At 40.8% G+C, this 25,089-nt stretch overlaps 1 protein-coding gene across 1 annotated transcript in view; it reads left to right on the forward strand.

The window, feature by feature from the left end:
- LOC122562349 (mycbp associated protein) overlaps positions 1–25,089 on the forward strand; it is a 103,008-nt gene that overhangs the window by 48,549 nt on the left and 29,370 nt on the right. Inside the window, exons 9-12 of the mRNA XM_043715225.1 lie at positions 1,030–1,139; positions 4,973–5,081; positions 5,846–6,038; positions 10,781–10,968. Coding sequence (XP_043571160.1) covers positions 1,030–1,139; positions 4,973–5,081; positions 5,846–6,038; positions 10,781–10,968 — 600 coding nt within the window. The remainder of the gene's footprint in view (positions 1–1,029; positions 1,140–4,972; positions 5,082–5,845; positions 6,039–10,780; positions 10,969–25,089) is intronic.

Below are 25,089 nucleotides of genomic sequence, written 5' to 3' on the forward strand. Positions count from 1 at the left end.
AGGAATCCCGCATGAATACGGGTTTTATTACATTTGATGTTAACACATTCTGAGCATGTAAGAGACTTAAATATACACTCTGGTTAGTTTTTAGGTTAGATTAGTAGACAGTTGAGTTTTGTTTTTTTTTCTTTTTTGGTATTTTTTTCTTTTGTTAAATTTTGGCTATTGTATATTTGATTTAATTGTATATCAATGTTTGTATTTGAGAGTTTTGTTTATTTTTGTAAACTTGTAAAAATTAAATTTCTAATAAAAATATCTATAAAAAAAAGTTTTAGAAGGGTGTAAGCATTATAATATATGTTGACAATTCATAGTTGTTTCCCTGTGGTCAGAATCTGTTTATTTGTAAGAAATTTGTAGTTCTTGTTATGTACCGAGCCCTGGTCATGTTTTCTGTTTGCCTGGGTCTATCAGACAGGAAAATTGGGGACTTTGATTTTTTTTAACTTATGTGATGATTCCAGGAATAAGAGGCCTTGCTGTCCATTGCAGTGAGTTATAACAGCTGTAACACCATCAGTGGTGCCAGTGTCTCTCCTCTGGAGCTATCCTAGTCTCTATAATTACCCAATCTCCTGGAACTGCCCATACATCCAGCTGTGGCCTGACTTTAATGCAACCCTTAACTCAAACCGTCTATATTCATGAGCTGTGGCCAGAGTGTAATTCAATATTTGCCATTTTCCTGATCTGTTCATTACTGATGAATATAGAGTCTTTCAATGTTTTTAACTTTTGAAAAATGATGAAGTGCAGTATCTGAGCATTTCAGTTTTCTTGCAAGAGTCACAGTCCAGCCCCCAGCCAACCACTATTAAACCTGAATTGCATCGACTCTAATAGTAAGACTCAGAACCTAGAAACATCAGGATCAGGAGGACAGGAGGTCTTACTTATATCAATAGCCTGATGCCAACAGCAAGTTGTAAATATTGTAGTAAACATCAGCAAAATCCGACAGCTGTCTGCAACTAACTGCGACGAAACTGTGTCTTGAGATAACTGGGTGTTTTCTACACACAGGACATTGATCAGTTGGAAGTGATTGCAACTGGGCGCCCCTTCAGCTCAATGTCAGTAGAATCTTTCCCTCTGGAGGAGAATCACCCTACAACACAAGATAAAGAGAACATGTAAGCATCACTGTACATCCTGGAAGTTTCACACTGTATACTGAATTGTTGTGTTCAATGAAACGATTTGTGATCTGATTATATCATTTGAATAAATAAACAGCTAGTTTCTTTTACAATTTGGTATTCAGTAATCTGAGACATTGCTCATAAGCAAAATAAAAGATATTTTTTCAACTCACTTCTATGTCACTTGCATCACCATCATTCATTATTTCTGGCACATTCTAAGTACCTCAACTTCAGCAGTTTTCTCTTTTGGCTGTTTGTGTCTGTTAGTTGCAATACATTCAATGTAAGCCACTCTGCAAATTTTTCCCGCTACTCCTTCTCTTCTACACCAGCTTGCTCTTTATTTTTTCTCTCTCTCTCTCTCACACTCTCTCCCTCCCTCCTTATATTTATGTGACTGATAACTGGATTTCAGTTCGGTAGCTTCTTCATTTGCGTGTCTTATTTTCAGTTAATTTTCTTTCTGAAGTTTCTTCCTTGATGGTAGTCAGATTGATCAGTGGGAAATCAAGTCATTGAGTCAGAATGGATGGTTCATTTTCAGGTTCATTTTCAACTTTATCTAGCAGAGTGCTGCTGGGATCACTGCTTGGAATTCAAATATTTGTTTGTTAATCATTTAGATGAAAAAAAAAGAATATTATTGTAGTGCAGACTGCAAAATGCTGCAGTACAGAGGGATCTATGTGTTCCTGTATGTAAATCACAAAAAGCAAGTAATTAGAATGACAAATTAAAGATGGGCCTTCATTCCCAGGATTTGACACATAAGATGGTCTTGCCACAACTGTACAGCACATTGGTGAGGCTGAAACTGGAAGTAGAGTTTATAAGAAGAGCTTACCTGCCATCCCACCAGCCACAAAATGAAGATAATTTGGGATGTTGGTGATCAGAAATCCAGTTGTCTCGCGAAAAGATGGAATTTAATTTGGATCAGTACAATATATTACATTTAGTTAAAATGAACACAGGCAGGACTTATGCAGTTAATGGTCGGGCCCTGGATAGTACTGTATAGACAAACAGAGAGACTTGAGGTTCAGGTGCATATGTTCTTTGAAAGTTGCATCACAGGTAGACAGGATGGTTAAGAAGACATTCAGCACGCTTGTCCTTATTGCTCAGACCATTGAGTATAAGAGTTGGGACACCATGTTGAAGTTGTACCAAACATTGGTAAGGCCACTTTTGGAATATTGTGGACAGTTTTGGTCATCCTGGTATAAGAAAGATATTATTAAACTGGAGATGGTGCAGAATGTTGCTGGGATTGGAGGGTTTGAGTTATAAGGATAGGCTGGGACCTTTCTCACAGGAGCGTAGGAGGTTGAGGGGTGACTTTATAGAGGCTTATAAAATAATGAGGGGCATAGATAAGGTGAATATCAAAGGTATTTTCGCTAGGATGGGTAAGGTCAAAACTAGGGGGCATATTTTTAAGGTGAGAGGAGAAAGATTTAAAAGGAACCTAAGGGGTAACTTATTCATAAAGTGGGTGATTCATATGTGGAATGCAGGTGCAATTACAAAATTTTAAAGACATATAGACAGATATGTAAGTAGGAAAGATTTAGAGAGATGTCAGCCAAATGCAGGCAAATGGGATTAGTTTAGTTTTGGAAACCTGAACAAGTTGGCCTGAGGGTTCTGTTTCCTTGCTGTATGACTCAATGACTATTATTACACTAGGGGCAGTCACAATTGTTCAGGACAACATTTCCTCCCAGGCCAGGGAGGAAGCCTTGTCCTAGAGAGCTGCCAATCAATCCGACAGGCTGGCAACTCTGTAGTCCCAGCAACACTGGGAGAAAGTAGTGACCACCGCAGGTATTTTAAAAAATGTTTCCTCGTGGAGCCTTCCAGATGCCCCCACCCCACATTTGAGTTAAGTCTGGTTTTTTTGGGAGGGCCTAGCTGGAAGATGGCAGTGAGAAAAGAAAGGAGGGGTGAGCATTAGAAACCAGAGGTAGAGGGTTAGATGGGAGTACAAACTTTTTGTGGACATGGTACCATCAATGGGCACAAGGATACTCTCAATGCCAGTAGTTTCCTTCGGCATTGGCAATCTGCACAGTCAAGACTACCAGCTTGGTCACTTTTTCTGTAGACCATAACATTGTAGCAGAAGTGAATTGAGACCCTTAAGTGGTTGTTAATTGGCAACTTAAGGGCCCCAATATGTGTAAGAGTGGGAAGGCATGCTATCTTATTGACCCCCAAAAGACAGGACAGTTTGGGAATGGGCAGGAAGGCACCAGGCTGTCCATTAGCTTTATCTTACAAGCGCCTCTCCTCCCACTTTCAAATATGCTGAAAAGTTAATTAAAATTTGACTCTTGGGTATAGTTCTTGTCTCTTCATTTAATAAAAGATACATTTGCATTGGCAGCAGTTCAGAGAAGGTTCACCCGACAGATCCTCAAATGGAGGGGTTGTCTTACAGGGACAGTTTAGGTCTATACCGGTTAAGGTTTAAGAGCAAGAGGTGATCTTATTGAAACAGTTAATATTCTGAGAAGGCTCGACAGGGTAAATGCTGAAAGGACATTTTGCCTCTTCTGGATGTCTAGAATTGAGGGACACAGTTTCAGCCTGCCACTTAAGATGGAGGTAAAGAGGAATTTCTTTTTTCAGAGAGCTGTTAGTCTTTGGAACTTTCTATGCCACAGAACAACGGAGGCTGGTCACTGAATATATTGAAGGATGAAATAGACAGCTTTTTGAACTACAAGGAATTCAGGGATTATGGGGGTAAAGATGTGGGGCTGGCAGGAAAGTGGAGTTATGTCTAAATCAGAACAACCATAAATTTATTGAATGGATGTACTGTTAGGCTGAAAGTGCCTAACAGATTCTTTAAGGTATGATCAAAATTAATACAAAAGGGCATGTGCATTTTGATAGAAAGAAAATTTATTAGCTTAATCTACTTTAGATATATGTAAGTTGATGAGTAAGTCTATTAGCTTAAACTACTTTGACGTATTCAACAAGCGAATCTAATTGCCTTCTGCCCATCAGGGACTCTTGGTTGACTGTTGGCATTCAGAGCTCTGTCTCAGTTTCCATGGCACCCCAGACCTCAAACCCCAGTCCATTGGAGAAAATCCCGGTCTCAAGAACCCCAGTCCAATGGGCAAGGTCTTACGAGTGGGATACAGCTTCTTATAGTCTTACTATTCTGGTTATGTGCTCTATCACCATTCTGTAATACTTTCAGTACTTTTCCTGATTTTCTGTTGTGTAGGAAACATTTCCAGGTAGCTCTGTGTTAACTACGTATGAAAATGGTTTCAACAGATGATCAAGGTTATGCAGTTACTTCCCAGCCAAAACAGGCTGTTTTTAACACCAGACTTGTTTTTCAAGCACCTGTCCGTTTTACTTCAATTGCTTTTTGTCATGTTCAATTAGTCCTTAATGTTTAACCATTACTGGTCTGGTGTGAAGATCTCATTTTAAGCCTAACACTACAATAGTAAAGCAGGCTGTACAGAGGCTGAATGGTCTACCTCAGCTCCAATTTCCTGTGTTAATAGATTAGGATGTTAATCAGGGAGCAACTTTAAGTGAATGATCACTGGGAAGTTGGAGTGAATGGCCAGTGGGGCTTATGATGAGTGGCTAGTGGGAAATTGAGGTGAGAGACCAGCTGGTGGCTGACATTGAGATGAGTGACCAGCCATTGAGATTTGAGGTGAGCAGTGGCAATTGAGATGAGTAGGCAGTTACTGATTGAGGTAAGGAAACAGTCAATGATGATATGGTGTGTTAATCATTGTGTTATGTCACATTCTCAGTTTTCTTTGTTTTCTCAGTGACCTGTTGGAGGATTATCCTGATGTAATTGAGAAACCAATCATTGGTCCATCCATTATGTTCGCTGGGCACCCGGCTCGCTGGCTGAATGACTCCAGCTCTCATAAGGTGCAGCAGTTACACTCAATGCGCTTTTAATAGACAAGGATCCAATCTTGTGTTGCAGTTTAGTCATCACTTATTTTGCTTCTTGCACCAGAATTCTATGTGGTATAAGTATACCAGAATTCTGTATGGAGAGAGCTCCAGGATTTTGACACAGCAGCAGCAATATAGATATGGCTATTAAGCATGAATAAGAATGCTTTTCCTCCATCTCAAGGGTTAGAGATCATTTGGAGAGCTTTATCAATGTATTATGTGAGATCAGCTAAGTCAGCAATGACTTAGGATTCAGCCTGAAATGTGTAGGAAGTCATTGTTAAATTATCTGTGTTTCTTGCTACAGATTGGTATCTCATGGACAATACAGGGCAGTGTTGTATTCAGCTGTAATACCTGTTCTTAGTAGACCAACCTGTCTACCCAGCCTTTCCTGAAGAAGGGCTCATGCCCGAAACGTCGATTCTCCTGCTCCTTGGATGCTGCCTGCACTTTTCCAGCAACATATTTTCAGCCCAGCCTGTAGACATTCTGGGCTTCCCTGTGATACAATACGAATTTGTTAAGGTATTGGTACCATAAAGAACCTGGAATTTGTTGATGGCTACCCACTTTCAGGAAGAGGAAGTTGTGAAAAAAATAAAGAGATTACAGGAAGGAAGAGATAGTTTGCTCTAGTTATTGGTAATTGTGAAAACTAAATTTGTACCAAACAACTTTTATATGCTGATATCGCTTCTTGCTGTGCTGTCATTTTCTCAATTTCCTAGGATGAGGTTGCTATGGTTGTCCGGCTCACTTTTGAAGCAATGGCAGGGGACAGGGTCATCTCCTGCCTACCAGTGACAAATGATGGAACTACAGTTATCCAGTACAAATGGAAACGTCTTCCCGAGCGAGAACACTGTATAATAAAACCAAATGATTCTTGGATGCAACGATTCTATTTCAACACTAATTCAGGTATACATCACTAGTATGGGTAGTCTACAGGTCTCTTTATATTAAGATAAAGTAAGTTATAGTAACATAGTAAGATAAAGTAGAACAGGGCATACGTCAAGAAATAGGAAGACATGGTGTTGTAGTTATAATGTCACTGGAGTAGGAATCCGAAGACTCATGCCCAGAGAGTATAGCCTCAAATCCCATCATGACAGCTGGTGGAATTTTAAATTCAGTTAATAAAAGTATGGAATTCTAAGCTTGTGGAACCACAGTTGACAGTCATAATCCTGGTTCATTAATATTCTTTAGGACACCCTTACCTAGTTTGTGATTCCAGATCTACTTAATTACCTAACTCTGAAGTACAACAACACGACGGTTGGAGGAAGAGCGCCTCATCTTCTGCCTAGGAACCCTCCAACCACAAGGGATGAACTCGGATTTCACCAGTTTCCTCATTTCCCCTCCCCCCACCTTGTCTCAGTCAAATCCATCGAATTCAGCACCGCCTTCCTAACCTGCAATCTTCAGCTCTGATCTCCAGCATCTGCAGACCTCACTTTCTCCTCCTAACTCTGAAATAGTCCAGTAAACTACTTGGGTCAAGAACGATTGGTGATGACACTATACTTGGAAAAAACACCCATATGCCATCAACAAATAAAACAGGGTGGGGGAGAGGGCCGGCAAGAAAGGTACTGCAATAATTATGGGTGATTTTAATATTCACATCATTTGAACACATCAAAGTGGCAGTGATAGCCTGGAGGATGAGCTCAGACATATTTGGGCAATTGCTAGAACTATATATTTTGGAACCTACCAGGAACCAGGCTATTTTGGATCTGATAATGTGTAATGAGACAAGAATAATTAAAGATATTCTAGGCATAAGTGATCATAATGTAATTGAATTTCACATTCAGTTTGAGAGTGAAAATGTGCATCCATTCCTAGTATCTTAAACTTAACAGAAGGATAATAAAAGGATGTGAACACAGAGTCAACTAAATGGACTGAGAAAATAGGTTAAAATGGCAGTTGAGAAATTTTATGATTCTCATCATAAATATGTTCCATTGAAGAGAATGACATCAGTAGGGTACATAGTCTTTTGCCAATTAAAGCATTACATGGTATCAAATTGAAAAATAAAGGGTACATTTGTGTGAAGATTATAAAAGGCAGAAAATTAGGGAAGTTTTAGGCATCAGAATGATGACTTTAAAAAGAGAATAGGAGAGAAAATAACAAGAAGTGTAAAATCTTCAACAAGCATTTTAAAAAGAAAAGAGTTGCTAAAGCAAGTGTTTGTCTCTTAGAGGCTGAGATCAGGGCCAAATGAGAAAAGAGGAAATGGTCGAGGAATTGAACAAATATCCTAACAAAATGCTTTTGAAGGATAGTTAAAGTCACAGAGATGTACAGCACGGAGACAGACCCTTCAGTCCAACTCATCTATACCAACCAGATATCTTAAACTAATCTAGTCCCATTTGCCAGCAATTTGTCCATATCCCTCCAAATCCTTTCTATTCATATACTCATCCAGATATCTTTTAAATGTTGTAGTTGTACCAGCCTCCACCACTTCCTCTGGCAGCTCATTCTGCATGAAAATGTTGCCCCTTAGGTCCCTTTTAAATTTTTCCCCTCTCACTCCAAACCTATTTTCTGTAGTTCTGGACTCCCCCACCCCAGGGAAAATACCTTGTCTATTTACCCTATCAGTGCCCTTCATGATTTTAAAAACCTCTAAAGTTCACCTCTGAGCCTCCGACGCTGTAGAGAAAATGGCCCCAGCCTATTCAGCCTCTCCCTATAGCTCAAACTCTCCAACCCCAGCAACATTCTTGTAAATCTTTACTGAACCTTTTCAAGTTTCACAACATATTTCCTGTAGCAGGGAGACCAGAATTGCACACAATATTCCAAAAGTGGCATAATCAATGTCACGTATAGCTGCAACATGACCCCATCCCCCCAACTCCTATACTCAGTGCTCTGACCAATCAAGGAAAGCATACGAAATGCCTTCTTCACTATCCTATCTACCTGCAACTCCATTTTCAAGGAACTATGAACCTGCACACCAAGGTCTCTTTGTTCAGCAACTCTCGCCAGGATCGTACCATTAAATGTATAAGTCCTGCTCTGATTTGCCTTTCCAAAATGTAGCACCTCACATGTATCTAAATTAAACTCCATCTGCCACCCTTCATCCCATTGGCCCATCTGATTAAAATCCCGTTGTAATCTGGAGTAACCTTCTTTGCTGTCCACTACACCTCCAATTTTGGTGTCATCCGCAAACTTACTAACTATACCTCCTATGTTCATGTGCAAATCATTTATAGAAATGATGAAAAGCAGTGGACCCAGCATCAATCCTTGTGGCACACCACTGATCACAGGCCTCCAGTCTGAAAGGCAATGCTCCACCACCACCTTCTGTCTTCTACCTTCAAGCCAGTACTGTGTCCACACGGCTAGTTCTCCCTGTATTCCATGAGATCTAACTTTGCTAACCAGTCTCCCATGAGGAACTTTGTCGAATGCTTTACTGAAATCCGTATAGATCATGTCCACCAGTCAAAAAAATCAAGTTCGTGAGACATGATTTCTCACGCACAAAGCCATGCTGACTATCCCTCATCAATCTTGTCCCTCAGGATTCTCTCCAACAACTTGCAGACCACTTATGTCAGGTTCACCAGTCTATAGTTCCCTGGCTTTTCCTTACCACCTTTAAATAATGGCATCATGTTAACCAACCTTCAGTCTTTCGGTACGTCACCTGTGACTATTGAAGATTCAAATGGCTCAGCGATCACTTCTCTAGCTTTCCACAGAGTTATGGGTGACACCTGATCAGGTTCTGGAGTTTATCCATCTTTATGCATTTTAAGACATACAGCACCTCCTCTTCTGTAATATGGACATTTTTCAAGATGTCACCATCTATTTCCCTATATTCTATATTGAAAATAGTTAGGCAAAGGGAAGGGAGGAACTGAAAGCAATCACTTTAAACTGAAGAAAGAGCAATGGGAATATTAATAGCGTGAAAGGCTGATGGGTCCCCTGGGCCTTGCCACCCGCATCCTAGAATGTTAAGACGATGACTGAGCAAAAATTGGGCTGATGGATATAATGTGAGAAAAGATGAAGTCCTACTTGGGTAGGAATAATAGAGAAGTAGAGTATTATTTCAATGGAAAGAGACTGCAGAATGCTGTGGTAAACGTAGTTTCCTTGTTTATGAACCACAACATGTCAGCATGCCGATACAGCAAGTAATTAGGATTAAAAACAGCAGATTAGCTGTTATTGCATTGGGAATCGAGCACAAAAGTGGCAAAAGCTTGCCACAGCTGAACAGGGCTTTAATGAGACCACATCTAGAGTGCTGTTCAGTTTCAGTCACCTTGCTTCTCTGGAGGAGATATATTTGCATTGGAAACAGTTCAGAGAAAGTTCACAAAGGTAATTCCTGGAATTAAAAAATGGCTTTATAAGAGAAGTTTGAGAAAGTTGGACTTATCCATTGGATTTAGAAGGATGAGAGTTGATCTTATTGTCAGATTCTGAGGGAGCTTGACAAGGTAGGTGTTGAAAATAATGCTCCACCTCATGGAGGACTCTAGAATTAGGAGTCAGGTTTCCAAAATAATATACTTCCCCACATTCTTGATCCATTCATTTAACACAGAAATGAGGAAGAAGTTCTTCTTTCAGGGAAGCATCAATAGTTGAAATTTTCTCCCCCAACAGACAGTGGAGTTTGGTCATTGAATATATTTAATGCTGAGTTGTGTAGTTGTTTAGTGAGCACTGAAGTTGAGAGTTATGTGAGACAGGCAGTGAGTACCATAAAGACTGCAATTAGATGAGACATGATCTTATTGACCAGCCAAGCAGACTCAAGGAGCTGAATGGCTCATGTTCCTGTGTGTTATGTTGTAATTTTTTTCACTGGCTGTTCTTGCTCCAGCACTCAATTTTTTTATTCATTTGATTTTGTGTATTTAGCTATATTTTTTAAAAATTGAAGATATTTGAGGTTTATTTTCAACCTCACTAATTCTGATTTTTGAAGGACTAGTAATTGTTAATTAATTTGATAATTGTGATGAATACAGCAATAAATCCTTAATTGAACAGAATAGAATAGCCTTTATTGTCACATTAAGGAATAATGTAAACTCATGCAATTAGCGTATGGACATGTGCATCCATTATTTTGCAAACTTGAATTCATCCAAATATTACATATTTGCATATTTTTTAAAAAATTAATGACAAGGCAGAGCAATTAAACTGAAGGAAAGAAAGCAAGTCCTGTACTCTGGATTCTGCTACCTTCTGAGTTATCATTTCCCATATGTACAAAGATCTGAGAGTCAAAAATTGGCCTGTTCAGTCAAGACAGAAATTCACAAACCTGAGTGGGCACTCAAGTGGTGAGTGATGACAAAAACACACTTGAAAAAAATGCTGAGAAAATGATTCATGTTAGCAAAATGATCAAGAACATAACTGATCAGAATCAGCTTTGGTTCAAAGTTGAAGGGAAAAGAGATTGTAATAAAATGCTTTTTGATCAACAGTTTTATTTAATTTAACTCAATGCTGGGTCCTGTTTGTCTCCACCCATCCATCACCTTTTAAATGTGATTCAGATTTTCAAAGATGTTTCTACTTGTAGGTCCAGACTGCTAAACTCTTGCATAGTTATTGTTACTCTCTGTTCCCAGGTGTCATTCTTCCTAGAGAGTCTATTAGTTTCCCATTCACCTTTAAGTCACCAAATGCTGGGATATTCACTGAATTCTGGGAGTTTTGCACTCACCCAGTGGTGTTAGGAGGGGCGTGCCTGCAGGTGGCACTTTGGGGAGTGGCTCTGTTTGAAGACAAGAATGAAACTGCAAGACAACAGCTACAGGTCAGTAACTGGGAATTTACTTGTTTTTGGTGCCTGACTGACAGTACCATAGTTATTATTAATGAAGAAATAACTTGCATTTACGTAGTGTTTGTTATGACCTCACAGCTGAAAGAATATGTTTGACCTGCAGTCACAGGTTTAGTGTGAAACCAGGGACTTGCGAAATCTAATAGAAAACAATGTAACGAACAGTATGACCAGCAGTCTGTGTTTTACATCCTTGTTCTGCCTGTCTTTCTTGATTGATCTCCAATGCCGTTTCTTGTGTCTCTGATCTTTTGAATTGTTATGCAATGTAATTAACTTCATAAGGTATTTCTGAACAAACATTATGTGTACCTTTAAAAAAATGATGGAAGTACAGAATAACTGTACTGGATCCTATTGCCTAGGACAATACTAAGTAATGCACGAGATAACAGAAATAATCCATGCTCTTCCTTTAATCTAGATTAACTATTATATTATGATTTGGGATAAATTCTAAACCAGCGAGAGCAGTTGATCCAGCTAAAGGGCCTGTAGTGATTGTAACAAGGTCAGCAAGCTGGACATCATAGAGTATGAGTTTCTTGATTGGGGTTGTTAATCTAGTTCAGTCAGGGAGACGTGGTTGACATGAAAGGACAAACGTCAGAGAATCTTCACGGGAGTGATACCCCGGAGGATTGGAGGGAAGCGAATGTTGTTTGTCTTTTCAAGATGGGGAATAGAGAAATCCCTGGCAATTATGGAGCAGTCAGTCTTCCGTCTGTGGTCAGCAAGGTTTTGGAAAAAATTCTGAGGGATAGGATTTATGATTATTTGGAAAAGCATAGAGTGATTAAAGGCAGTCAGCATGGCTTTGTGAGGGGCCACCTCTCAAATCTTGACGTTGGTCAGGCCGCTTTTGGAATATTGCGTGCAGTTCTGATCTCCTTCCTGTTGAGGGGATGTTGTGAAACGTGAAGGGATCAGAAAAGATTTACAAGGATGTTGCCAGGGTTGGAGGGTTTGAGCTATAGGGAGAGGCTGGGGCAGTTTTCCCTGGAGCATTGGAAGCTGAGGGGGGACCTATTAGGGTTAATAAAATTATGAGGGGCATGGATAGAGTAAATAGACAAGGTCATTTCCCTTGGGTTGGGAATCCAGAACTAGACGGCATAGATCTAGGGTGAGAGGGGAAAGATATAAAAGGGACCTAAGAGGCAACCTTTTCATGCAGAGGGTAGTACGTGTATGGAATGAGCTGCCAGAGGAAGTGGTGGAGTCTGGTACAATTGCAACATTTAAAAGGCATCTGGATGGGTATATGAATAGGAAAGGTTTGGAGGGATATGGGCCAAGTGCTGGCAAATGGAACTATATTAAGTTGGGATATCTGGGTCTGCATGAACGAGTTGGACCGAGGAGTCTGTTTCCCTGCTGTACATCTCTAAATCTAAATCTAAATTGAGCCCCTGAGTACCTGACTCAGTGAGAGGTAATGCTATTGTCAAGAGTTATATATTTTTAAATAAGGGATGATTGGTGATGGGATGCTGATAAATTTCTGAAGAATTATTTATGCATTTAAAAGAAGTAAAGGTTGTTGTCAGCATTTGTTGCCAGTTGTAATTACTGTTGAGAAAGTGGTGTTGAATCACCTTTTTGAACCTCTTCAGTCCATCTGTGCTGAAATTTAGGCATTCAAGGCAATGGCCTCATGGTATTATTGCTAGACTATTAATCCAGAAACTCAGCTAATGATCTGAGGATCCAGGTTTGAATTTCATCACGGCAGATAGTAGAATTTGAATTCATTAAAAATTATCTGGCAATAAGAACGTACTGATGATCATGAAATCATTGCCTATTGTCAGAAAAACCCCATCTGGTTCACTAATGTCCCTCGGGGAAGGAAATCTGCCATTCTTACCTACATGTGATTCCAAAGCCACAGGAATGTAGTTGACTCTCAACTGCCCTCCAGGTAATTAGGGATGGACAATGAGTGCTGGCCTGACTAGCGACAGGCACATCCTGTGAATGAAATTTTAAAAACTCACTTAGACCTAGGTCACTATAGCATCCCATGATCATCACCTTCCACCTTTACCTCTACTCACCTCAAAAATGTAATCCTGAAGCATCCATCAGCTGGTTCGAACATCACCAATTGGTCTCAGTCAGTTTACATCTTCACATTTCGCACCAAATAAAAATCAGAACCAACTTGCAGCATTCAAAGCTGGGAAACATGCAGAAATAATGCAAAGTAAGGCATTTAATTTTTGCAGATTAACAAATATCAAAAACATCCCTTTCTGTAGCTTTTGAACTATAAGATTTAGTTTTAAATTTTCTTATCACACGTACTCAAGTACAGGGATGTAGGAGTACAGTGAAAATGCATGATGTTGCCATTCCTGGTTCCATCTTAGATACAAACATTCCTAGATACGAAATCTTAGGTACAAAGTAGAAAAATAATGAAATACAGAGGAACCTTGATTATCCGAATATCAATTATCTAAATTTCAGATTATTCGAAGAAGATCTTAAGGTCCCGATAGAAACATTACATCAAAAAGCTGTTTCAACCCTGATCGCGTCTTTTGTTTACAGGTACAATGATTAACAATGAACTTGGCTCCCTGAAATGCTGCTGAGAACAGTCCTGGATAATCCAAGCACTGTCTCTAAATGACTGACCTCTAGTCCTCCCTCTCTCCCCCACACTTACTCTGGAGTTCTACATAGGGGTGAACCCTAAACCTCCTGTCCCCAGATACTCTCTCCAACATTGTCCTATAAGTGGAACCTGTCAAACTGTTGCTGTGTGTGTGTGGGTGTGTGTGTGTATTTACGCTTGCTATTTGGAGACTTACACCACAAATGCAGCAGTAGTCTTACTGTTGGTGTCCAGTCCAGCTGCCGGTGGAGGGTGGGGGAGGGGGGCACGGGGGCGGGCGGGCGGGAGTTGGTGTTGAGCGGTTGCCAACAACCCACGCTCGGCGGTTAAACGTAACCCCGGAGCAGACTCACCGAACTGGAGACTTTTCCAGTGATATACTCTTTTCCAGATATAAACATTCATGTGAACAGCAGAGCAAGGCTAAAAAACACATTCCATTCTGGTTACATACAGATAAGAAGATTCACACGGGACTAAGCAACACCTCCATTCCGGTTAGATTCACACATGTATTGGGACATAATTTTTAACCGTTTCACCACATTCCACTGCTTGGAATTTTACACCACAGAGCCCCAGAGGAAAACAATTAACTGAAAAATTAATTATCCGAAATAGTGCCCGCCCATCTCATTCGGATAATCAAGATTCCTCTGTATAGTTAAAAGTTCAACATTAAAGTCTTTCTTAAGTGCTTAGCCATGCTTGGCTTAGCCATGCTTGCACTCCTCACAAGAGTTCTATCTCCTTTGTGCTGGGGTCAATGTCCCCGTGCTTGATGTGACCACAGATGCTGGGAGATCTCAGGCTGCCTGCTCTCGCCACCACCATAGATGCTGGACGACCTCTTTTGCTGCTACACTGGGCTGTCTCTCTCCCATCCTGGCTCAATTTCCTTCCCGCTTGGTTCAGTTTCCCCCTGCTCAATACTGCCACAGATGCTGTCACACTGGGCTCGCTGTCTACCACGCTGAGCTTGCTCTCCTCCACGTTGGGCTCACTCTCTCCCATTTCCCCACACTGGCCCACTCTCTTACTCTCTATAAAGCTTTACATTTCCTGCCTCTCATACTTCTTAGTCATATAATCACTGTAGTTTCAGCAGCGATAGCAACAGGTTGCTCTCACCTCTGCTTTGACTCGTTGGTGCTCATGATCAATGACCTCATGAATGCACTGCCAGTGACAGCATCACCTGCAAGGCCAGCTTAGGTCAGCAGGAAGAGAGTCAGCATTTCGGGTTCTGGTTGAGAGAGGGTGTAAAAGAAATGTGTGAGGTATGCAAATTTTCTGAGATGAGTTTACATTTTCAACTTCCTTTATCACTAGCCTTCCTCCTGGGATTAGCAGCGCATCACTCCTCCACTCTGCAGGAGAGTGCTTAAAAGAGCTCAGTGATGAAGCTCATATCTAATCTATCTTTTTTAATCATTCATGTGAGGAGTTTCATTAGTAGGAATTTTTTTTAACCCATCTATAATTACCTTTGAGAAAGTCGTGTTGAGTCATTATTGCAGGTCATGTGGTATAGATACACCCACTGTGCTATTAGGGAGAGGTATCTGGCACTTTGACAGTGAAGGAAGAGCAATATGGTTCTAAGTCAGGATGGTATGTAGCTTGGTGGGGAATTTGCAGTGTTGATGTTCTCTTGTCGCCTTGCCTTCCAACTGGTAGAAGTTGAGGTTTGGAAAGTGCTGTTAAAGAATCATTTTTGATTTGCTGCAGTGAATCTTGTAGATAATACACACTGCTATCACTGTGTGTCAGAAAAGAACATTGATAGTAGTGGAAAGAGTGAATATTTAAGGTGATAAATAAGTATTAATCAAGTGGGCTGTTTTGACTTGAATTGTGTTGGGGCTTTTTGAGTGTTACTGAAGCTGTACTCATCCAGGTGAGTGAAGAGTATTTCATCACATTTCTGCTTTATGTATTGTCAGTGGTGAACAAGCTTTAGGAAGTCAAGAGATGTGACATTTATCACAGAATATCCAATCACTAACCTGCTGTTGTGGCCACAATATTTAAATAGCTGGCCGAGTTAAGTTTCTGGTCAATGATAATCCCAGAATGTTGAGGTTGGTGTATTTAGTGATAGTAGCACCGTTGAATGTCAAGAGAGGTTGTTAGAGCAATGATCATTGCCTAGCACGCATATTACACAAACGTTACATGCCATTTATCAGCACAAATCTGTATATTCAGTTCTTGCTGCATGTAGACAAGAACTACTAGTTCATTACCTGAGAAGTTAGAAAAATACCTGAACATGTGCAATTATGAGGACTATGAAATTGGCTGTGCCTAGTTCACTATCCTTAGAAACATCTGCATCAATGTCCTGGAGCTGCGGTGATTGGCCTCCAACATCTTTCTTTGTGTTAAATATCAGTGGAAGATTTCAACCTGATTTGATTGACATCAAATTTCTTATGGTATTATGCTGCCAAACATGGTCAATGAGAGCCAATCTCATCTTGCCTCTTTTATGCATGTTTAAACCAAGGCTATAATGAAGACTAGAGCCAAGTGGTCCTGACAGAACTCAGACTGAGCATTAGTGAGCAGCTATTTGGTAAATAAATGCTATTTGTTAACACTTGAACAACACTTTCTCTTGCTTTGCTGAGTAGGCTTATGAGGCAGTATTTGGGTGGACAAAGGGATTGATTTAGAAGGGAAGAATAGAGGTACAAGAGTAAGCTTTCAGGGGGCATAGAAATTGTAAAAACTTCTATAGGTATGTGACGAGTAAAAGATAACATGAGACAAATCTACGTTCCTTACAATCAGAAATAAGGAAAGTTGTAATGGGAAACAAGGAGATGGCAGATAGATTAAATACACATTTTAGTTCTGTCTTCACAAAGCAGAACACAAAGAATGTACCAAAAATTGTAGGGAACACAAGAACTAGTGAGAAACTGAAAGAAATCAGAATTAGTAAGGAAATGGTGTTGGGCAAATTGAAGAGATTAAAGGCTAACGAATCCCCAGAGGTCAGTAATCTATCATCATAGAATACTTAGAAATAATATTTCATTGCTGGTCATCTTGCAAGATTCTGTTGTCTCTGAAGATTTGCTATGGATTGGAAGGTAGTTAATATAACCCTACTACTTAAAAAAAGGTAAAGAAACAACAGGAAATTATAGACCAGTTACCCTGACATTGTAAATGGGGAAATTACTAGAATCCATTATAAAAGGTTCAATAATAGAGCATTGGAAAACAATGACAGGATTAGACAGAGTCAGCATGGATTTACGAAAAGAAAATCATGCTTATAAAATCTACTGGAATTTTTTGAGAATATAACTAATAGAGTTGATGAGGGGGAACCAGTGGATGTGATTTATTTGGACTTTTAAAAGGCTTTTGGAAAAGTGCCACATTAAAGATTAGCATGTAATCTAGGAAAGTGCATGGGATTGGGTAGTGTACAGACATGGAAAGAGAACTTAATGGTAGACAGAATACAAAGAGAAGCTATACATGTGTCATTTTCAGAATTACAGATAATGACAAGTGGGGTACAACAGGGATCACTGTTTGGATCCCAGTGATTCGCAATATATATTAAACATTTAGATGAGGGAAGTAAATATAATATCTCCCAAGTTTGCAGATGACACACAACTTGGTGGGAGGGTGAAATCTGAGAAGGATGCAGAGATGTTTCAGTGTGATTCAGATAAGTTCAGGGTGTGGGAAAATGCGTGGGAGATGAAGTATAATCTGCTTAAATTTGAGGTTATCCATTTTCCTAGCAAAAACAGAAATGTAGATTATTACCTGAATAGCAATCCTTTGGGAAAGGAGGGGGGACTTGGTTGTTCTTGTACATCAGTTTCTGAAAGTAAGTATGCAGGTGGAGGAGACAAATAGTGCTTTAGTCTTCATAGTGAGTGGATCCAAGCAGGGATGTCTTGCTGAAACTTACTGGGCCTTAGTGAGACAGTTCTGGTGTGTTATGTGTAGTTTTGGTGTCCTTATCTGAGAAATGATATTTGTCTATCGAGGGAATGCAGCAAATGTTTTTCAGACTGATCCCTGGAATGGCAGAGCTGATATTTGAAGAGAGACTAAATTGGCTAGGCCTGAATTCACTGGAGCTTAGATGAAATGTCATAGAAACTTATAAAATTCTATCAGGACTATTCAGCGTAAATGCAGAATCCATTGCCAGCGGTTACAGCTTGAATACAGGTCATTCTGCTATAACGCACATTTCATCAATGCGAATTCACTAACACGATTGATGAATAGGGGACACTGTTTCTCAAGCATGAATTTTTAAAACATGTTTGGCTATCGCCAACACTTTTAGTTTTATTTGTATTGCACAATTCTTGTATAGCGCAGGGTCGCACAGGAATGCGACTGTCGTACTATATAAGAAATGACTGCATCATCTTTACACTGCTTTCCTGCAGTGAGACCTGACTGTGTGTATCAGTAATAGGTAAAAATTCTGTGGAGAAATTCTGTAAACAGCACATCTACCACATCTTCCAGATCCAAAAGAAGAATTGTCGACCAAATGCTAGAACTGAATTTTACCCAGAAATCGGTTAAGTGTGAATTTTGGTGAATTTTATGAAGAGTCATTTCTCAGGCTATTCTGTGAAAGATTCTTTACTATTCTCACTTCATTAACTACACACATACCTTTTACCCTATCTTCCCTCTCGCTGCACAGAAGTACTTACCACTGCCAAGACCTCTCAGGATTCCCTGCACCACCACTGTTTTAAAGCTCAGCTGTTCACCTGATCAAGCAAGAACTGAACTACACAGGTTACCCATCCTTAGCCTCATCCCATTTTACAACCTTGCCCATAGCCATGCTACTCTTTCCCCATTGCCATAGGTAGCCTATAGTTTAGATTTGCCAACCATCATGATGTGCTGTGCTGAAGCAAAGGGAGTTGTAAGCATTGTTGATTGCTCTTCCTGCAGTAATTTATGATCTCCAATGTAGTATCATTTCCCCTCCCTATATGCTAAGTTTCCCCTCAAATCCCCACAACTGACTTCCCCAACTTGACACCTACAGCTGTGGCCCTGATAATCCCCTCTTTGAATTTCATTCAGATGACCCCAGGACTGACCATGGACTAACCACTTGGTTGACTTTAGTTGGAAAACTTTGACTGATGCGCTATCAGATGCTTGACTGATCTCTGAGCAATTTCCCAACTGACTCACAATAACTCTCTGGACTGATCTGCTTTCAACGTTGAGAATTTCATCACTTCCCATCTCACCCTTTTTTTCCTAACCATCTTGCAATTCTCACAATGTTCAGGGCTGAGAAGATTACACCTCTCGTGTCCTTCATGAAACTACATCCACAACACTCAGGCAAATCTTCGGCAAAATCAGTTTGATGTGCTCAACACATATCTCCCAAGCCGGTTCCTGTTCTTTCAACTCTCAAATAGCTGAAGTTCTAGGGAATGGCAAAGGGGTGTGTGAAAAGACATTCTGAAGCTCTTCTTCTGAAGCACTGTGACATTGAACAATCTGACCACTAGGACCTGCTCATAGTCATTCAGAATGGTGACAAATTGTCCATTAAGTCTATGATACTTTGTGTCCCATCACTCTCATAATGTGGTAGAGAAAGAAAGAAAAGGAAGTAAATCCTGCGCTCCTGAATCCATTATTTCATGGGATATCCTGCTCCATTTGCTCAAAGATCTGTTCATTAAGGATTTGTTCCTTCAGTCCCATGAAGGTCCATGGCAGAAACTCCCAACCCTGAGTATACACCCTACTTGAATCAAAGGCAAACTGTCGTTGATGGTGACAGTTTTTCACATTGTAAATGGCTGAACTTTAGAACTTTTATCTAAACCATTAACTGCAAGATCACTTATTTTTGTCTAATTCATCCTACTTCTACAGTTGAAATGCTTAGGGTCCTGTGCTGAAATTTCACCAGATTCATACCTCAATTTTCAGATATGCCCATTGTAATACCTGAGCATGCTAATGGATATTGACGTTTCCCACTTTGCCAAGTGGTTTCAGTCCTAGTTGCCAGTTGGGATAGAGCAATAGATGGTGATTAGCAGGAGAATTACTTTCCAGTATTTGATAAACTTGGTTTTGTTCGACTTCCTCTGTGAAAAATTAATATTGAGGACTCTCAGAGCAACTCCCTCTAATTGAGCTCTTTTGAACATTGCTTATCACACCTAATCAGGAGATCCTGCGTTATAGTGTTATATGTACCTGGAAAAGTCAAGGATTGGATGTGGGACTGTGCAAGTGTTGAATGATTATAGGGATGATTTCTGATTAAGTGCTGAAGCGAACTCAAGGTGAGTTTGATTATAGAGATTGATGTAATATTGCCAAACTTTGACATTGCACCATAAACCTCAGTATTCCTGACATTAAACAAAGCAGGCATGCAGCTAACCTCCAGCAACTGGCCACTGCACTTGCTTTCTCTCTCTCTTTCTCGACTGTACCAAGCAAAATAACAGAAGTTATGAAAGACCGTGCAAGAAGGTGCAAGTCTGTCAGTTTGACATCAGTGCTGGGTAATGTTTTAAAAACAACAGTAGGAGAAAACAATCTATAGATACATACTTAGGTTTCAATTAATTACAGAGAACCAGCGCAGGTTTATAAATTTTGTGTCTGTATATAATCAACAGGGAAAGTTGATAAAGGGAATCTGTATGAATTATCCATATGGATTTTAAGAAATCTTTTCACTAAAGTTGCCCATTGAAGACTGATTTGCAAAACTGAGGCTGATGGAAAGAGGAGAGGTCAGTGCAAGCTTGGGTAAACAAAATCGTACAGGGATGGGAAATCGCATTTGGTAAATGGGTGTATTTCAGACTGAAGGATGGTAGACAGCACTTTCTGTTTTTATTTATGATCTCCAGCAACCATAGTACTTTAGTTTTATTTAAGGGCCATTGTTTATTTGATATATGAATGACTTGGATATTGGAATTCAGAATAAATTTTAAAATTTGCCTGTGATGCCAGACTTGGAGGTTTTGCTGATACCAAGAATGTCCAATCAATGTAACAGGACATAAGGCAAGAAAACAGGCAGACAAGTAACAGAAATATAGAGAAGTGTGAGGTAGAAGCTTAGAGCTAGAACAAACAGTTGTTATCTCTGGTTTGTTACCCATGCCATGTGCTAGCAAAGTGAGGAATAGGGAGAGAGAGGAGTTGAACACGTGGCTACAGCCTTGGTGCAGGAGGGAAGGTTTTGGATTCCTGGATATTTGGGGCTCTTTCTGGGGTAGGTGGGACCTTTCCAAACAGGATGGTCTTCACCTGAACCAGAGGGGTACCAACATCCTGGGAAATTTGCTAATGCTCCTTGGGTTGGTTTAAACTAATTCAGCAGGGGGATGGGAACCAAAATTGTAGTTCGAGTATATGGAAAGATGAGAGTAGTGAAGTCAGACCTAAGATTTCAAGATCACAAGAAGGCATCGGCAGGCAAGAAGTTGGTTTGAAGTGTGTTTACTTCAACGCCTGGAGCATCCGGATTAACGTGGATGAACTTACAGCATGGGTTGGTACCTGGGATTTCAATGTTGTGGCCATTTCGGAGACACGGGTAGAGCAGGGACAGGAATGGTTATTGCAGGTTCTGGGATTTAGATGTTTCAGTAAGAACAGAGAAAATGGTAAAAGAGGGGTTGTTGTGGCACTTTAGTCAAGGACAGTACTACGGTTGCAAAAAGGACGTTTGAGGACGCCTCTACTGAGGTAATATGGGCTGAGATTGGAAACAGGAAAGGAGAGGTTACCCTGTTGGGAGTTTTCTATAGGCCTCCAAATAGTAGCGAGTTTTGAGAAGATTTGAGAAGAAGAGGAAATGACATCACCAACACAAAGAAACCCAAACATATAAATAGAAAGCATGAATTTTCAGCAGTGCTTTGCCTGAGGCCCATTGAAGATGTTACCTAGCAGGGTGTCGAAACGTCTGGAAATGAACCTTCAAGCTCAGTGAGCAAAGCCTCCAAATAGTTCCAGAGATATAGAGATTTGGATAGCAAAGATGATCCATGATAGGAGCAAGAGTGACAGAGTAGTTGTAATGGGGAACTTTAGCTTTCCAAATATTAACTGGGATTTTCCTGACACAGTACGTAGACAGGCCAACAGGAGTGAGGTCACGTTAGATTTGGCACTGGATAATGAACCCAGCCAGGTGTTAGATTTGAAGATAGGTGAGCACTTTGGTGATAGTGACCATAATTCGGTTATGTTTATTTTAGTGAAGGAAAAGGATAGGTATATACCGCAGGGAAAGAGTTATAGCTGGGGGAAAGGCAATTACAATGCGATTAGGCAAGATTTAGGATGTATAGGATTGGGAAGGAAACTGCAGAGGATGGGCACAATTGAAATGTGGAACTTATTCATTTTGGGAAAGCAAATCTTAGCAGGACTCATTTTCGGAAAGCAAATCTTAGCAAGACTTATACACTTAATGGTAAGGTCCTAGGGAGTGTTGCTAAACAAAGAGACCTTGGAGTGCAGGTTCATAGCCTCTTGAAAGTAGAGTCGCAGGTAGATAGGATAGTGAAGAAGGCGTTTGCAGGGAGAGGCTGAACAGGCTGGGGCTGTTTTCGCTGGAGCGTCAGAGGCTGAGGGGTGACCTTACAGAGGTTTACAAAATTAGAAGGAACATAGATAGGATAAATAGACAAAGTCTTTTCTCTGGGGTCAGAGAGTCCAGAACTAGAGGGCATAGGTTTAGGGTGAGAGGGGAAAGATATAAAAGAGACCTAAGGGGCAACTTTTTCACGCAGAGGGTGGTACGTGTTTGGAATGAGCTGCCAGAGGATGTGGTGGAGGCTGGTACAATTGCAACATTTAAGAGGCATTTGGATGGGTATATGAATAGGAAGGGTTTGGAGGGATATGGGCCGGGTGCAGGCAGGTGGGACTAGATTGGGGTGGGATATCTGGTCGGCGTGGACGGGTTGGACCGAAGGGTCTGTTTCCATGCTGTACATCTCTATGCTATGACTCTACTATAGTTCAAGTACTTTAGATGGGTCAGTTTTTGTCCAACGTGTGAAGGAGGGTTTCCTGACACAGTACGTAGACAGGCCAACAGGAGTGCGGTCACGTTAGATTTGGTACTGGGTAATGAACCCAGCCAGGTGTTAGATTTGAAGATTGGTGAGCACTTTGGTGATAGTGACCATAATTCAGTTATGTTTATTTTAGTGATGGAAAAGGGTAGGTATATACTGCAGGGAAAGAGTTATAGCTGGGGGAAAGGCAATCACAATGCGATTAGGCAAGATTTAGGATGCATAGGATGGGGAAGGAAACTGCAGGGGATGGGCACAATTGAAATGTGGAGCTTGTTCAAGGACCAGCTACTGCATGTACCAGTCAGGCAGGGAAGAAGTTGTCGAGCACAGGAGCCACATGCGATTGAGGGTGACTTAGCAGTTTGGATCAGAAATTGGCTAGCTGAAAGAAGACAAAGGGTGGTGTTGATGGGAAATATTCATCCTGGAGCTACTAGTGGGGTACTGCAAGGATCTGTTTTGGGTCCACTATTGTTTGTTATTTATATAAATGACCTGGGTTAGGGCATAGAAGGATAGTTTAGTAAATTTGCAGATGACACTAAGGTCAGCAGAGTTGTGGATAGTGACAAAGAGTGTTGTAGGTTACAGAGAGACATAGATAAGCTGCAGAACTGGGCTGAGAGGTGGCAAATGGAGTTTAATGCGGAAAAGTGTGAGGTGATTCACTTTGGAAGGAGTAACAGAAATGTCGAGTACTGGGCTAATGGTAAGATTCTTGGTAATGTAGGTGAGCACTGAGATCTCGGTGTCCAGGTACATAGATTGTTGAAAGTTACTACACAGGTTGATAAGGTTATTAAGAAGCCGTACGGTGTGTTAGTTGTTATTGGTCGAGGGATTGAATTTCAGAACCATGAGATCATGGTGCAGCTGTACAAAACTCTGGTGAGGCCATATTTGCAGTATTGTGTACAGTTCTGGTCATCGCATTATAGGAAGGATGTGGAAGCTTTGGAAAGGGTTCAGAGGAGAATTACTAGGATATTGCCTGGTATGGAGGGAAGGTCTTATGAGGAAAGGCTGAGGGACTTGAGACTGTTTGTTGAGAAGAAGGTTGTGAGGCGGCTTAATTGAGACATATAAGATAATCAGAGGGTTAGATAGGATGGACAGTGAGAGCCCTTTTCCTGGGATGGCGATGGCTAGCACGAGGGGACATAACTTTAAATTGAGGGGTGATAGATATAGGACAGATGTCAGAGATAGTTTCTTTACTCGGAGAGTAGTAGGGACGTGAAACGCACTGCCTGCAACAGTAGTAGACCTGCCAACTTTAAGGGTATTGGATAGGCATATGGACAAGAATGCAATAGTGTAGATTAGATGGGCTTCAGATTGGTTCCACAGGTCGGCAACTAACTGATTGGACCCTAAGCTCTGTAATTTCCTGAACATCCAGTCGTGAATGGTGCTGGGCAATTAAATAATTTGCAGGAGGTGGAGGCTCCATAAATATCCCAACGATAGAGAAGCCCAGCACATCAGTGCGAAAGATAAGGCTGAAGCATTTACATCTATCCTTCTGCCCACAAGGCCAAGTGAATGATCCATCTTGGCCTCCCCCTGAGCTTCCCAGCATCAGAAGAAGTACCATCAACCAAACTGATTCACTCCATTTGATATTCAAACAAACTGAGGGTAGGATGTACTGCAACTGCCCTGACAACATTCCATCAATCATATGCCCTTGAATTAACCACGCCTGAGTTAAGCCATTATATTAAAGCTACAATAGTGGCATCTGTCCCAACAATGTGTCCAGTCTGGTGCTGTGTATGAAAAGGAGGACAAATCCAACCAAGCCATTCACCACCCTCTCAGTCTACTCTCAACGGTCAACAAGATAATGGCAGGTGTTGTCAACGGTACCACCCAATGCCACTTGAAATGGAGCTGCCAGCAAACTGGCACTCAATTTGGGTTCCGCCAGGGCCATTCAGTTCCTGCTGTCATTACAGCCTTGATACAAACATCAACAAAAAAGCAGAGGTGAGGTGAGAGTGAGCAGAGTGATGTCAAGGCTGCGTTCGATAAGAGCGTGGCATCAGGCAGCCTGAGCAAAACCGGAATCAATGAGAAGCACAGGCTAAACTCGAAACTGGCTAGAGTCATGCCTAATTCAAAAGGGAGATGGTTAGGGTTGTTGGAGGTCAGGAGTTCTTCAGGACAGGTCCAGCCACTCCCTGCTGTTTCATCAATAACCTTCCATTCACTATAACGTTAGAAGTGGGGATGTTCACTGATAATTGCATAATGCTCAGCACCATTCGCGATTCCTCAGATACTGGAACAAACAGCGTCCATGTGCAGCAAGATAACATTCAGTTCATAAGGGGCCAGTAACATTTATGC

Source organism: Chiloscyllium plagiosum, chromosome 24 (assembly GCF_004010195.1).
Source record: "Chiloscyllium plagiosum isolate BGI_BamShark_2017 chromosome 24, ASM401019v2, whole genome shotgun sequence".
Taxonomy (NCBI): Eukaryota; Metazoa; Chordata; class Chondrichthyes; order Orectolobiformes; family Hemiscylliidae; genus Chiloscyllium; species Chiloscyllium plagiosum.